At 42.6% G+C, this 12,496-nt stretch overlaps 1 protein-coding gene across 3 annotated transcripts; it reads right to left on the bottom strand.

The window, feature by feature from the left end:
• Positions 1–252: 252 nt before the first annotated feature.
• On the bottom strand, positions 253–11,066 carry LOC111969277 (receptor-interacting serine/threonine-protein kinase 2-like). Of its 3 annotated transcripts, none has more exons than XM_023995308.1 (11): positions 10,905–11,066; positions 6,040–6,193; positions 4,771–4,920; positions 4,318–4,460; positions 4,122–4,171; positions 3,823–3,972; positions 3,303–3,388; positions 3,015–3,083; positions 2,778–2,919; positions 2,439–2,624; positions 253–1,778 (listed from the first exon to the last, which is right to left on the bottom strand). In XM_023995308.1, exons 2-11 carry the CDS (start codon positions 6,175–6,177, stop codon positions 1,465–1,467), a joined length of 1,428 nt encoding a protein of 475 aa, XP_023851076.1. In that variant the 5' UTR covers positions 6,178–6,193; positions 10,905–11,066; the 3' UTR covers positions 253–1,464. The 3 variants fall into 3 exon arrangements, with proteins under 3 accessions (XP_023851076.1, XP_023851074.1, XP_023851075.1); XM_023995306.2 differs by lacking the exon at positions 10,905–11,066 and adding an exon at positions 9,589–10,422; XM_023995307.2 differs by lacking the exon at positions 10,905–11,066 and adding an exon at positions 9,589–10,422 and having other exon boundaries at positions 253–1,775.
• Between the last annotated feature and the right edge of the window lie 1,430 nt (positions 11,067–12,496).

Below are 12,496 nucleotides of genomic sequence, written 5' to 3'. Positions count from 1 at the left end.
CGTCTATTCCACATTGGTTCAACGTAATTTCATTGAAATGACMAGGAAACATTGATAKAACAAGTGTGTGCRCAGTGGGCAATATATTTGAGCGCAACAGTAATAGGCAACAATTATAGAAGTAGACGTACTTTACGCCACTGGATGAAAATTACATCCTCMATTAAACATCTTCCTTTGTTTCTGAGTGCATGAACTCAAAAACCAACAAGAAGAGCTGCTTGAGTGTCAAGGACGAGTCTTGATCTAATGTTGTCGTTATAGATTKATTTACTTTATTATACAACTCCAAATATTCCAATCATTAGGCTATTCACACAGACAGTGCTTGGGGAAATTACTGTCTTCTGTTCTCAGCATGACATTAAACAGACCAACAACAACAAAAATATGTACACTATAGCCAATACTTCACTGGGCCTCTCATTTGACAAGACCCCTTTTTACCCTTTTAGTACATAAACGTCTTTAGACTCTACTTGTGTGACAATTGGTACTGTGTGAAGCCGGTGGTACAGTGTGAAGACCAGACATGCAATTAGACATGTACTGTTAAAAGGAGTGTTGCGTGAGATGGGCAACCAAATCAAAGGGTACCCTGAGGGGAATGTGACAATGACSTATAGGTTCAAGGATTTAACAGGTTTACAAACACAAATAACCAACAAAAGTGGCATAAAATTAGACTCAAGTTCAGTTATTTTATCTGATAAAATAATCATCTTGTTACAAGATACCAAGTCAGACACTGCTGAACAGGACAATCCWAACTATTTTGAACATCTGGTTTTGTACAATATGTACTTTACAAACAGTCTGTCAAAAGACGAGCAACATTGTGGCACCACACAATAACCCACAGAGCAGAGAGAGGGTCACAAGTCATGACACAACACAGAAAATGTAGCATCTAATATAGAACAAACTGTTTTTTGTGTGCTAGTTCAGTAGTCCCTCAACACATAGTTAACACTCATTATCGCTAGTGATGGGTCATAAACATGATCAAAGCAGATTAATCATCCACACAGCTATTCACTTTCATTGGTTTCTCTCCAACACGATTGTTTCTATCATTTGACTGTCACAGAAGCTTACTCTAATCAAACATTTGATTGACATCAACTTCAGAGGTAGCACCACTGATTGAATACTCAAGACTTATCAAAGGCATGGACAGGTGTGTCCCCAACACCGATCTCTGTGGATATAGATGAGTCATTGCAGCTGTTCTGATGAAATCAGGTTCTCCAATTGATATTCACTCTGAGTGACTGTGGTCTGTATTAGACCTGAGTGAGTATAGAATAGATTTGGTTAGGGTTCCTCAGCTCTTCATTRCAAGGCTCCAGTCTCAATTGACACTCTCTGAGACACAGTATGACATGATAAACCGTGAACAGATACATTTGGTTAGGGGCCCTTCACTACACAACCCCCACTCTAATAACCATCCATCCACCTTCAGTGAGACATCTGTGGAGGGCCACGATTGGTGGCAATGGACATCAGACCGAGGGTGGTAGCTACCAGGGAAGCTGCATGTTCCCCCTGACAGGCACAGGTGTCCAGTAGGGAGCGTGTGCGAGCGGTCAGTGTCAGAGAGGCAGAGATGACCTCACAGGCCTCCGGGGGAAGGGCTCGCCGTGAGATGAGCACATCCAGCAGGTTGTTGAGTCGTCCCTCCGTCATGCCTCGAATGATGCCCTCACGTCTCTCGCGCAGGATACGACAATAGCTCACCGCCATCGGAGTCGTAGAAACACACCGTGCAGCTGCTGACAAAGAAGGGAGGGTGAAGTTTCAGGGATGACACAAGAACTATAATATCACATRTCTCTCAAACACTCATAAAACACAAATCATGTAAAGAGGACTTTGAGAAAAATACTGAGACAACTCCGAGAAAGAGGACAAGAGACAAGTAGTAGCTATCTGATATGAAAGACAGTAATACGCACAGTAGATTATTTCACTGAAGACTGAAATTCATAGCCCTACTAGACAAGTTACCCTCTTATTCAACACACTGGTCACAATCATACATGTTTAGTAGCCATGTATTGTTTTTAAAAAAGAACATGTTTTTGACTCAGAGCATTTACTGGGACAACAGACAACTTATAGAGAGAAACAAAGATCCTCAAGGGAGGAAACGCATTGGATACTGATAAGACTGTGAAAGGATGGCCATGCAGGAAACCAGCAATCCCCAAAACTGCTTACTGTGCACATACAAACACACAGAGGGAGGCACTGTTTGTAACATCTACTAATTTTCATATTGCTTTACTTTGTCTTCACCTTTTTCAGCAACATTTTAGACACGCTAGAGAAAGATAAGTCAATTCTAGATAGCTACAGTCTGGCACTGTACATAAGTTTGCAGACAAAACTGGGTAATAGGTGGGAGGTCTAAGCTTAAACACATTTTCTACCATGGGAGCTGGCAGTGGGCTGGTTGAGAGGGCTCTGTCTGAGTGCTTTGGAGGGGCTGGAGGAGAGTGGGGGTGGTGGGCTCTGTCTCTGGGAGACGCCTCCTGTCCCTCTGGAATGCTCAGGACCCGGTCCACTGCTGGGACATCTGGGACTGGTGGAAGACACCACAGAGCCAGTCACACAGTCTGGGGAGAGAAACGTTGRTGTTAGACTGTTCAAGAATACATATCAATTAATTATTATTTAATAAAGAAGATAAACAACAGGGTAGTTTCACTGACAACAAACTGAGCATATTCACAAACTGCTCTAATTATCAATCAGTTTGAAGTTCTTACCCTGACAGTGCTTCCTCTGGGGTGCTTCCCCTGTATATATGGCTGTAGTGGGACTAGGGAGTGTTTCACTAGGGCAGGAAGTCTGTGGAAAGAGCAGTGTCTTGTTGCCCACATATTTAGTGTCTCCGGAACCAGCGCAGGCCTAGMAATGAGATATGTAAATATTGTTTTCAATGTAAGACATCACAAGCATTAAGTACAATCAMAATATCACAAAAAAATGTGAACCAAGCTCACTTCTAGGTTGTTTATCTCAATGGGAATGTCCTTCACYGGATGTATTTTAGAGTCATGTAGCGCCCTCTCCTGGTAAAGGGACAGAAAACACATACACATGTTTTCTCATGATTAGTGACTGGTCTATTTACCGTTTTCAGTAATAACTGTTGAGAGATTAAAAGCACACGAAACATATCCTGATTTCCTCAGTCAAAACAAACCGATAGCAGATCAGGGTTGTGGAAATAGAGAATATCGGACTTCGGAGTGTAATATTAGAACTTATTAAATGAGGATGATCCGTACCTTGCTTTCCCTCATCCTGAGGGTAGCCCTTGTCATGGCATCGGGATCATAGGTTGCTATGGCGCTCCTCAGTTCCAGTGCACAGTCTATGGACAGAGAGCCAGAGAAAGAAGAAGACATGAGAAAGATGTATGCCAAGTAAACATCACATTGACCATAATGCACCAAAAGTTACCGTTTTTTTTTATACCCACATGGCAGTCATAGGCAAGGAAATACATGGATATGAACTAACACCAGAAAATAAACAATTGAACACAATTTAGATGAGAAGACTCAAAGAGTCTTATTGATTAAGTGGCAGAAGTAGGGTATGGAATTGTATCTCTCAGTCATGGCGTGTGGAACAGATAGGAGGTGGGTGCTGCAAGTGGTTCTGCCTGTCACTTGTCCTCACCAGGCAGGTAGGTAAGCAGTCAAGGACGGGGGTCTTGTAGGGAGAGATCACAAAGACCAGGCACAGCTGCTCTCTTCACCATTGTCTATCTATACTCTGATTCACCCTCACAGACAGACTTACCCTCTGCTGTTGGACGGCTGTGTGGGTTAGTGCTCCAGCAGTTGGTCATCAGCTGAGAGAGGGTATGGCAGTGGGGTACGTGCTTGGGTAGCATCTCATCCTTCAGGCCTGAACCAATCCCATCATCACCTGAAAGCAGCTGGAGCAAATCTGCTTGGGCATAAACAATGACAACGATGTGTTACAAATGACAAATGTAATAAAATATTGAGACTGTATGATATACGGCCAGGTATAATCTAGTCTCTGCTGATAGAAACAGAGTTGTGCTTTGAATAGACAGAAATAAATAGAAACACCTTCACATGGTTTTCTTCTGTTCAACGTCTCCCACAGCAGCACACCAAAGCTAAAGAGAGAAGATGTTAATTGGGTAGCTGCATGTTCATTAGTAAAGGCATCTGTAGAAGTGGTAAACCCCTCCTTCCCCACCTGGTACATTTAATTGGTGAGTATGACTGTTTGAAGTGGCAGGATCATGAAAGGTGACCTCACCTGTACATGTCTGCCTCCACAGAGGGTGTGGTGCCAGTCAGGGCCTCAGGAGACAGGTACACCAAGTCCCTGAAGCAGGGCCCTCCTCCAGCAGAGAGAGAGGAGCCAACCCTCCACTTTCTGGGCAGGCCCCAGTCACTCACCTGGAGGTAGGAACATGAACACCCACACACATGAACATAAACGACAACACACACAAACATAAACACCCCCACAGATTAACATAAACACCCACACACAAACCGACAAAAAACACCTGCTCTAACACAGACTCAAACCCACATACGTACACTGTAAAGCTTACACCTGTAACTGTTCACAATACACCATATCCCATGGAAAATATACCATCAATCAAAGGGAGTTCTTTCTCACATTAGTTTCACCACTCAGAGAGAGGACTTTTGTCTCTGTAGTACAGGACTGGGTCAGTTATCAGTCACTGTTCTCTACCTTGGCCCGGTACTGCTGGTCCAGGAGAACATTGGTGGGTTTCAGGGCCTGGTGGGGGAGTGGTATGCAGTGGAGGTGGCACAACCCCTCTGCCACATCTAATAGGATGCCTAGCCTGAAACTCATGGGTAGACCTGGATACAGCTGGGTCTGACAGGGATAACAAGGATTACAATCATTCAAAAGATGCAGTATCAAATCTATTCACTTCATTATAATGGATAATAAATAAAAGGGAACTGAAAGAAAAGCACATGACAACACAAAGTTGAAATTGTGAACTGAAAATACTAAAGAATTCAACATGACCACAACACAACTTACTGTATGTAAATACAGTTTAACCACAGATAGACTAAATCATGTGCAGTGTCARGTCTACTGTCTGAACTTTCTCCTGAAACAGGAAGAGCTCTTTGTGTAAATAAGGCAGTGACAGTGCTGATGACAGATAGATCTCTTTTTGCATCAGCCAGGGGCTTTCCAGATACAGCATGTGGGCGACAAGCACAGCATTGTTCTCCATGAAGAATTGGAATTGTAAATAAAGCAATCAAAAGAAGGACATTATTTGACTAACTTTGTGTCTATCGACCACCAGTTTGTCCACCAGTTTGTTGATACACTGAGTGTCCAAAAACTTTAGGAACACCTGCTCTTTCCATGAGTTAGACTGACCAGGTGAATCCAGGTGAAAGACWTGATCCCTTATTGATGTCACTTGTTAAATCCACTTCAATCAGTGTAGATGAGGAAACAGGTTAAAGAAGGATTTTTAAGCCTTGATGCAATTTATACATGGATTGTGTGTGTGCCATTCAGAGGGTGAATTGGCAAGAGAAAATATTTCAGTGCCTTTGAACGGGGTATGGTAGTAGGTGCCAGGCGCATCGGTTTGTGTCAAGAACTGTAACGCTGCTAGGTTTTTCATGCTCAACAGTTTCCCGTGTTCATCAAGAATGGTCCACCACCCAAAGGACATCCAGCCAACTTGACACAACTGTGAGAAGCATTGAAGTCAACATGAGCCAGCATCCCTGTGGAACATTTGTAGAGTCCATGCCCTGACAAATTGAGGCTGTTCTGAGGGCAAAGAGCGACTCAATATTAGGAAGGTGTTTTTAATGTTTGGTGTACTCTGTGTCTACTGTATGCTGCAACCAAGGGAAGTTGCAGAACCAACTTAGATTAATCAATTAGCCTACTGCCACACACTATACATGCATATTCATATTTGAGTTAGACTGAGTGCGCATATATAACACTGACCTGGTATAGTAGAGAATGTAGAGAGCCCTCTGGCATCCAGTCATACAGCAGGCCCATCAGACACCAGGCCTTGTACACACCCAGAGGAACCAAAACCCGCTCTGAATGGACTTGTCTGACCACAGCCACATCTCTCATCCACTCAGTCCACTCACTGGGGAAGAAGAGAACACACAGTAAACACACCACATAGAAACATATGCAGTAAACACATAAAAACACACAAACCCTCAAACAGACACGCACCTGCTGAAGTGGTCTTGGTTCACAAGGCTTTTGTTTACACTAAACAAGTAACCGCAATAATGTGTCAGATTTTTATTTTATTTTGGAAAGTGGTGTGTGTATGTGTGTGTGAGAGAGAGAGAGAAAGAGGGAGAGCGCAGCACCCGACCTCACCCTCCTAGAATCTGAAGTAAAATGTTAACTGTTTGCTCATGATCTGGTGCTTCTGTTCCCAACAAGGGCCTACAGCAGCACCTATAATACAAATAATGGGGTTTCAAAAAAGGTTCAATTGCCAGGACCACAAATACAAATTCCATCTAGACACCGTTGACCTAGAGCACACAAAACAACACACCTACCTCGGCCTAAACATCAGCACCACAGGTAACTTCCACAAAGCGGTGAATGATCTGAGAGACAAAGTAAGGGCATTCTAAGCCATCAAAATTAACATAAAATTCAACATCCCAATTAGGATCTGGCTAAAAGAGCCTTTATATTCTACAACCACCTAAAAGGAAGTGATTCCCAAACCTTCCATAACAAAGCCATCACCTACAGAGAGATTAACCTAGAGAAGTGTCCCCTCAGCAAGCTGGTCCTGGGGCTATGATTCACAAATACACGACAGAGCCCCAGGACAGCAGCACAATTAGACCCAACCAAATCATGAGAAAACAAACAGATAATTACTTGACACATTGGAAAGAACTAACAAAAAAACGAAACAAACGGGAATGCTCTTTGGCCTTAATGATATTTGGCCTTCTCCCTGCAGGCAGTCACTGAGTCCGAGGTGCTAAAGGAGCTCCTTAAACTTGACCCTTTCTTCTTTAAGGTTGCTGACCCTATCATCGCCAAGCCTATATCGAACCTTTGTAACCTGTCTCTCCTTTATGGTGAGGTTTCCATTGCTTGGAAGCGAGCCATGGTTCGTCCTTTATTTAAAGGGGGAGATCAAGCTGATCCTAACTGTTATAGACCTATTTCTATTTTGCCCTGTTTATCAAAAGTGTTGGAAAAACTTGTCAATAATCAACTGACAGGCTTTCTTGATGTCTATAGTATTCTCTTGGGTATGCAATAAGGTTTCCGCTCAGGTTATGGATGTCTCACTGCAACCTTAAAAGTCCTCAATGATGTCGCCATTGCCCTTGATTCTAAGCAATATTGTGCTGCTATTTTTATTGACTTGGCCAAAGATTTTAATACAGTAGACCATTCCATTCTTGTGGGCCGGCTAAGGYGTATTGGTGTCTCTGAGGGGTCTTTGGGCTGGTTTGCTAACTACCTCTCTCAAAGAGTGCAGTGWWTAAAGTCAGAAAATCTGCTGTCTCAGCCACTGCCTGTCACCAAGGGAGTACCCCAAGGCTCGATCCTAGGCCCCACGCTCTTCTCAATTTACATCAACAACATAGCTCAGGCAGTAGGAAGCTCTCTCATCCATTTATATGCAGKTGATACAGTCTTATACTCAGCTGGCCCCTCCCCGGATTTTATGTTAAATGCTCTACAACAAAGCTTTCTTAATGTCCAACAAGCTTTCTCTACCCTTAACCTTGTTCTGAACACCTACAAAAGAAAGGTAATGTGGTAATCATTTGGTAAGAAGAATGCCCCTCCTCTCACAGGTGTCATTACTACCTCTGAGGGTTTAGAGCTTGAAGTAGTCACCTCATACAAGTACTTGGGAGTATGGCTAGACGGTGCACTGTCCTTCTCTCAGCACATATCAAAGCTGCAGGCTAAAGTTAAATCTAGACTTAGTTTCCTCTATCGTAATCGCTCCTCTTTCACCCCAGCTGCCAAACTAACCCTGATTCAAATGACCATCCTACCCATGCTAGATTACGGAGACATAATTTGTAGATCGGCAGGTAAGGGTGCTCTCGAGCGGCTAGATGTTCTTTACCATTCGGCCATCAGATTTGCCACCAATGCTCCTTGTAGGACACATCACTGCACTCTATACTCCTCTGTAAACTGGTCATCTCTGTATAACCGTCGCAAGACCCACTGGTTGATGTTTATTTATAAAACCCTCTTAGGCTTCACTCCCCCCTATCTGAGATATCTACTGCAGCCCTCATCCTCCACATACAACACCCGTTCTGCCAGTCACATTCTGTTAAAGGTTTCTGGGTCGCTCCTCTTTTCAGTTCGRTGCAGCTAGCGACTGGAATGAGCTGCAACAATACTCAAACTGGACAGTTTTATCTCAATCCCTTCATTCAAAGACTCAATCATGGACACTCTTACTGACAGTTGTGGCTGCTTTGTGTGATGTATTGTTGTCTCTATCTTCTTGCCCTTTGTGCTGTTGTCTGTGCCCAATAATGTTTGTACCATGTTTTGTGTTGCTCTCATGTTGTTGTTATGTTGTGTTGCTACCATGCTCTGTTGTCATGTGTTGCTGCCTTGCTATGTTATTGTCTTAGGTCTCTCTTTGTGTAGTGTTGTGTTGTCTCTCTTGTTGTGATGTGTGTTTTGTCCTATATTTATATTGTATTATTTTTTAAATGTTAAATCCCAGGCCCCCGTCCCCYCGGGAGGCCTTTTGCTTTTTGGTAGGCCATCATTGTAAATAAGAATTTGTTCTTAACTGACTTGCCTAGTTAAATAAAAGGTTAAATAAAATAAAATAAATAAAATGAAACAGAGAGTAGTACACAGTGGCAGAATACCTGACCACTGTGACTGACCCAAAATTAAGGAACACTTTGACTATGTACAGACTCAGTGAGCATAGCTCTTGTTATTGAGAGAGGCCGCCATAGGCAGACCTGGCTCTCGAGAGAAAATGAGGTGGAAACTGAGATGCACTTCCTAACCTCCTGCCAAATGTATGACCATATTAGACACATATTTCTCTCAGATTACACAGACCCACAAAGAATTTGAAAACAAATCACATTTTAAACTCCCATATCTATTATGTGAAATACCAGTGTGCCATCACAGCAGCAAGATTTGTGACCTGTTGCCACAAGAAAAGAGCAACCAGTGAAGCACAAACACCATTGTAAATACATACTATATTCATCTGTCTACTTATTTTCCCTTTCGTAGCCTACTTCAACTACTTGCATATTGTTGCAACACTGTACATGGCTAGTAATACAACTTTTAAAATMGCTCTATTATTTAGAAACTTTTGAGAGTGTAATGTTACTGTTAATTTCTGATTGTTTATTTCACTTTGTTTATTATCTACTACACTTGCTTTGACAATGTCAACATGTTTCCCATGCCTATAAAGCCATTTGACTTGTAGAGATAGATTTTGTCATTGCATTTGAGCTTGAGATTTGCCATCTTTACCTTCCACCTGCAGTGRGAGACGAGAGGACCTTGATTGAAACCTGTAGCTCTGTTCTCCGGTAAGTACCCCGAAGACACCCGCCTGCGCTGGTTCCGCACAATATCACATTTAGCACGTCCTCTTGATGAACAGTTTCCACCGCCATCTGATAGTAGGAACAGAAACCAGTCGACTCTATAATAATAACACTTTTTTTTATTTTATCTTGCTTGTTGCTTTGCCATGGATTAATGTATTTGTCTTTCACTGCACTGACAAATTGAACAGCAAGCATCGAGTTGCCGCGTGTGCTATGAAGACAGTGTATGTATATCGACACGATTGGCTGCTTTGTTCACGGAAATCTCCTGGCTAGCTACAGAAGGCTATAAAATGAGGGATGAAGTAATTTTTTTGGCAATGACGTAACAACAGATAAAGGCAGCGGCATAACTTGGCTTGAACAACTCCTGATCCAACTACCACTGGTCAAAAACAGGTTGAACCAACGTAGTTTCCACGTGATTTCAACCCGCAAAATCTACATGACAATGTTTAATCAACGTGGAAAACTGAGSGCATTTCGTCTTTTTTCACCCAACGTTTAACCTAAATGACAATGACATAGTGAATGTTTCAACCAAAAGTGAAAGGGCTGAAGAGGATTTCCCCATGCCTCCTGTAGAGAGGGCTGTTAGGGGACAGAGTTGGGAAATTAATTTWAAAAAAGTTTACATAATGTACTTCCAAGCAGAAGGGCTGCAACCAACTGACTTTAAATACCATCTGTGTCAGGAAGCCTGCACTAGTGAAATATACTGTAGCGACCCGCACAGACAGCTGTGTGTTATGTGTCAGGCTAGGAGGTGGTTGTGTTGTACTGACCAGTACCCGGTGTTCGCGGGGTCCGACATGTCAATCAACCTGCTATCTGCCAATCACGGGAATGCCTAGAATGTCTGATGCCGGGCATCCTGGCGGTTGGCGGAGTGGCGTGGAGGGGGTTGGGCAGGGGGATGGAGCATTGGAGGTTAAGACCCGGTTTGGCCTTTGTTCTCTCTCTTTTTACGTCTGGGCTTCACAAGAGAAGGTCACGATTGGCTTGTGGGTTATCTGTCATTTATTTGGCGTGGGCTACGGCCAAACAGTAGCCTGTGTAAAGTTGGTTTAATAAACCGTCGATTCGCAAACTCAAWCCTATGTCTGGACAATTGTTCATTTATGATCTAGTCAGGTCATTACATTGGTGTCAGAAGCAAATTCACAAAATGTGACTAGCTGCTGAAGATTTTCATAGAACAAAACGTATAAGATCTCCTAAACTTGTCAACCTCACCTTATTTTCGGCGTACATCACAAAATCCTACAAAAACGGCATCAATTTCCACTTAGACTTTGTCCAATGAACCATGGCGGAGTTAGTGCCTACAAAAAGACGCCATTGCTATTTCTCTCTGGATTGGCTCATTCTCAAACCCGCGATCAGTGGCACGCGAGCTGCCGCCTAGCCAATCTCCTTCTTCTTCCATGAGGTTTAACGGTAGTTTGTATCCAATACATGTTGTGTTACCGCCACCTACTAGACTGGAGTACAACTCCCTTATACTTTGCTTGAATTTTTTTTTTWAATAAAATAAACAAATAGCATACCATCTAACACAACACTCACAAAAAAATGATCTAATAACCCAACACACCTCCATGCTTTGTAAGGGCTATATGACCAAGAACGAGAGTGATGGAGTGCTGCATCAGATGACATGGCCTCCACAATCACCTGACCTCAACCCAATTGAGATGGTTTGGGATGAGTTGGACTGCAGAGTGAAGGAAAAGCAACCAACAAGTGCTCAGCATATGTGGGAACTCCTTCAAGATTGTTGAAAAAGCATTCCAGGTGAAGTTGGTTCAGAGTTCATCAAGGCAAAGGGTGGCTACTTTGAAGGAGGTTAAATATAAAATGTATTTTTATTTGTTTAACACTTTTTTTGGTTACTACATGATTCCATACGTGTTATTTCATAGTTTTGATATCTTCACTATTATTCTACAATGTAGAAAATAGTAAAAATGAAGAAAAACCCTTGAATGAGTAGGTGTGTCAACTTTTGACTGGTACTGTATCTGACCTGGATCATCATTTTGTCCATGTGATGATTTTATGACTGGCCTTGATGACTCAGACAGAGGAAGTGATATTTGTTGAGACTGATGAGGTAGACACAGGTGATGGAGGTATAAAACAGAAATAGAGAAGAGCATGGCCTATGTGTCTATCTTTATTCCTGTTTCCATTTACTTTAAGATGTGGTTAGAGCGTTACGCTATTTAACAATAGGCTACAATGTATGAGTGCATAATGAGTAGGTTGAATTGTTTGTGGGTATGAAAAGACTGTGTCTTATTAAACACTATGTTTTACTCACACCTGCCTTTGGGCATTAAAAGCTCAGGGAGATAGTGTGGACGCAATCGGTTTGCTGTATCTAAGTCTGGTAACAGTAAATTCTAATGTATGCTAAATATAGTCAATCCTCTTCTTAAGAATGGACATCTCATTGACAGCCTAAAAGAGACATAAGTATCAGTTTGATGGTTTACTTCCTCATTCTCCCCCACTCTTTTCCATCATGTGTTTTTACAGTGCATTTACCCTGCTCCCTGTCACTCTGAAGTAACCCAGTGTGTGGGCCACGTAAAAACCCTGTTGTGCAAGTTTACACACAGTCACTGTAATCATCCTGCAATCATGAAACACTCTGTTTTCCTTTCGAACCTCTGCAATTTACTGTAAACCAGAGCTACAGCGTCATACACTGAGTGTACCAAATATTAGAACACCTTCCTAATATTGAGTTGCACCCCCTTTGGCCCTCAGAACAGCCTCAATTTGTCGGGGCACGGGCTACAAGGCGTCGAAAATGTTCC

Source organism: Salvelinus sp. IW2-2015, linkage group LG10 (genome assembly GCF_002910315.2).
Source record: "Salvelinus sp. IW2-2015 linkage group LG10, ASM291031v2, whole genome shotgun sequence".
NCBI classification, from domain to species: Eukaryota; Metazoa; Chordata; class Actinopteri; order Salmoniformes; family Salmonidae; genus Salvelinus; species Salvelinus sp. IW2-2015.
This window is presented reverse-complemented; position numbering and strand designations above follow the sequence as displayed.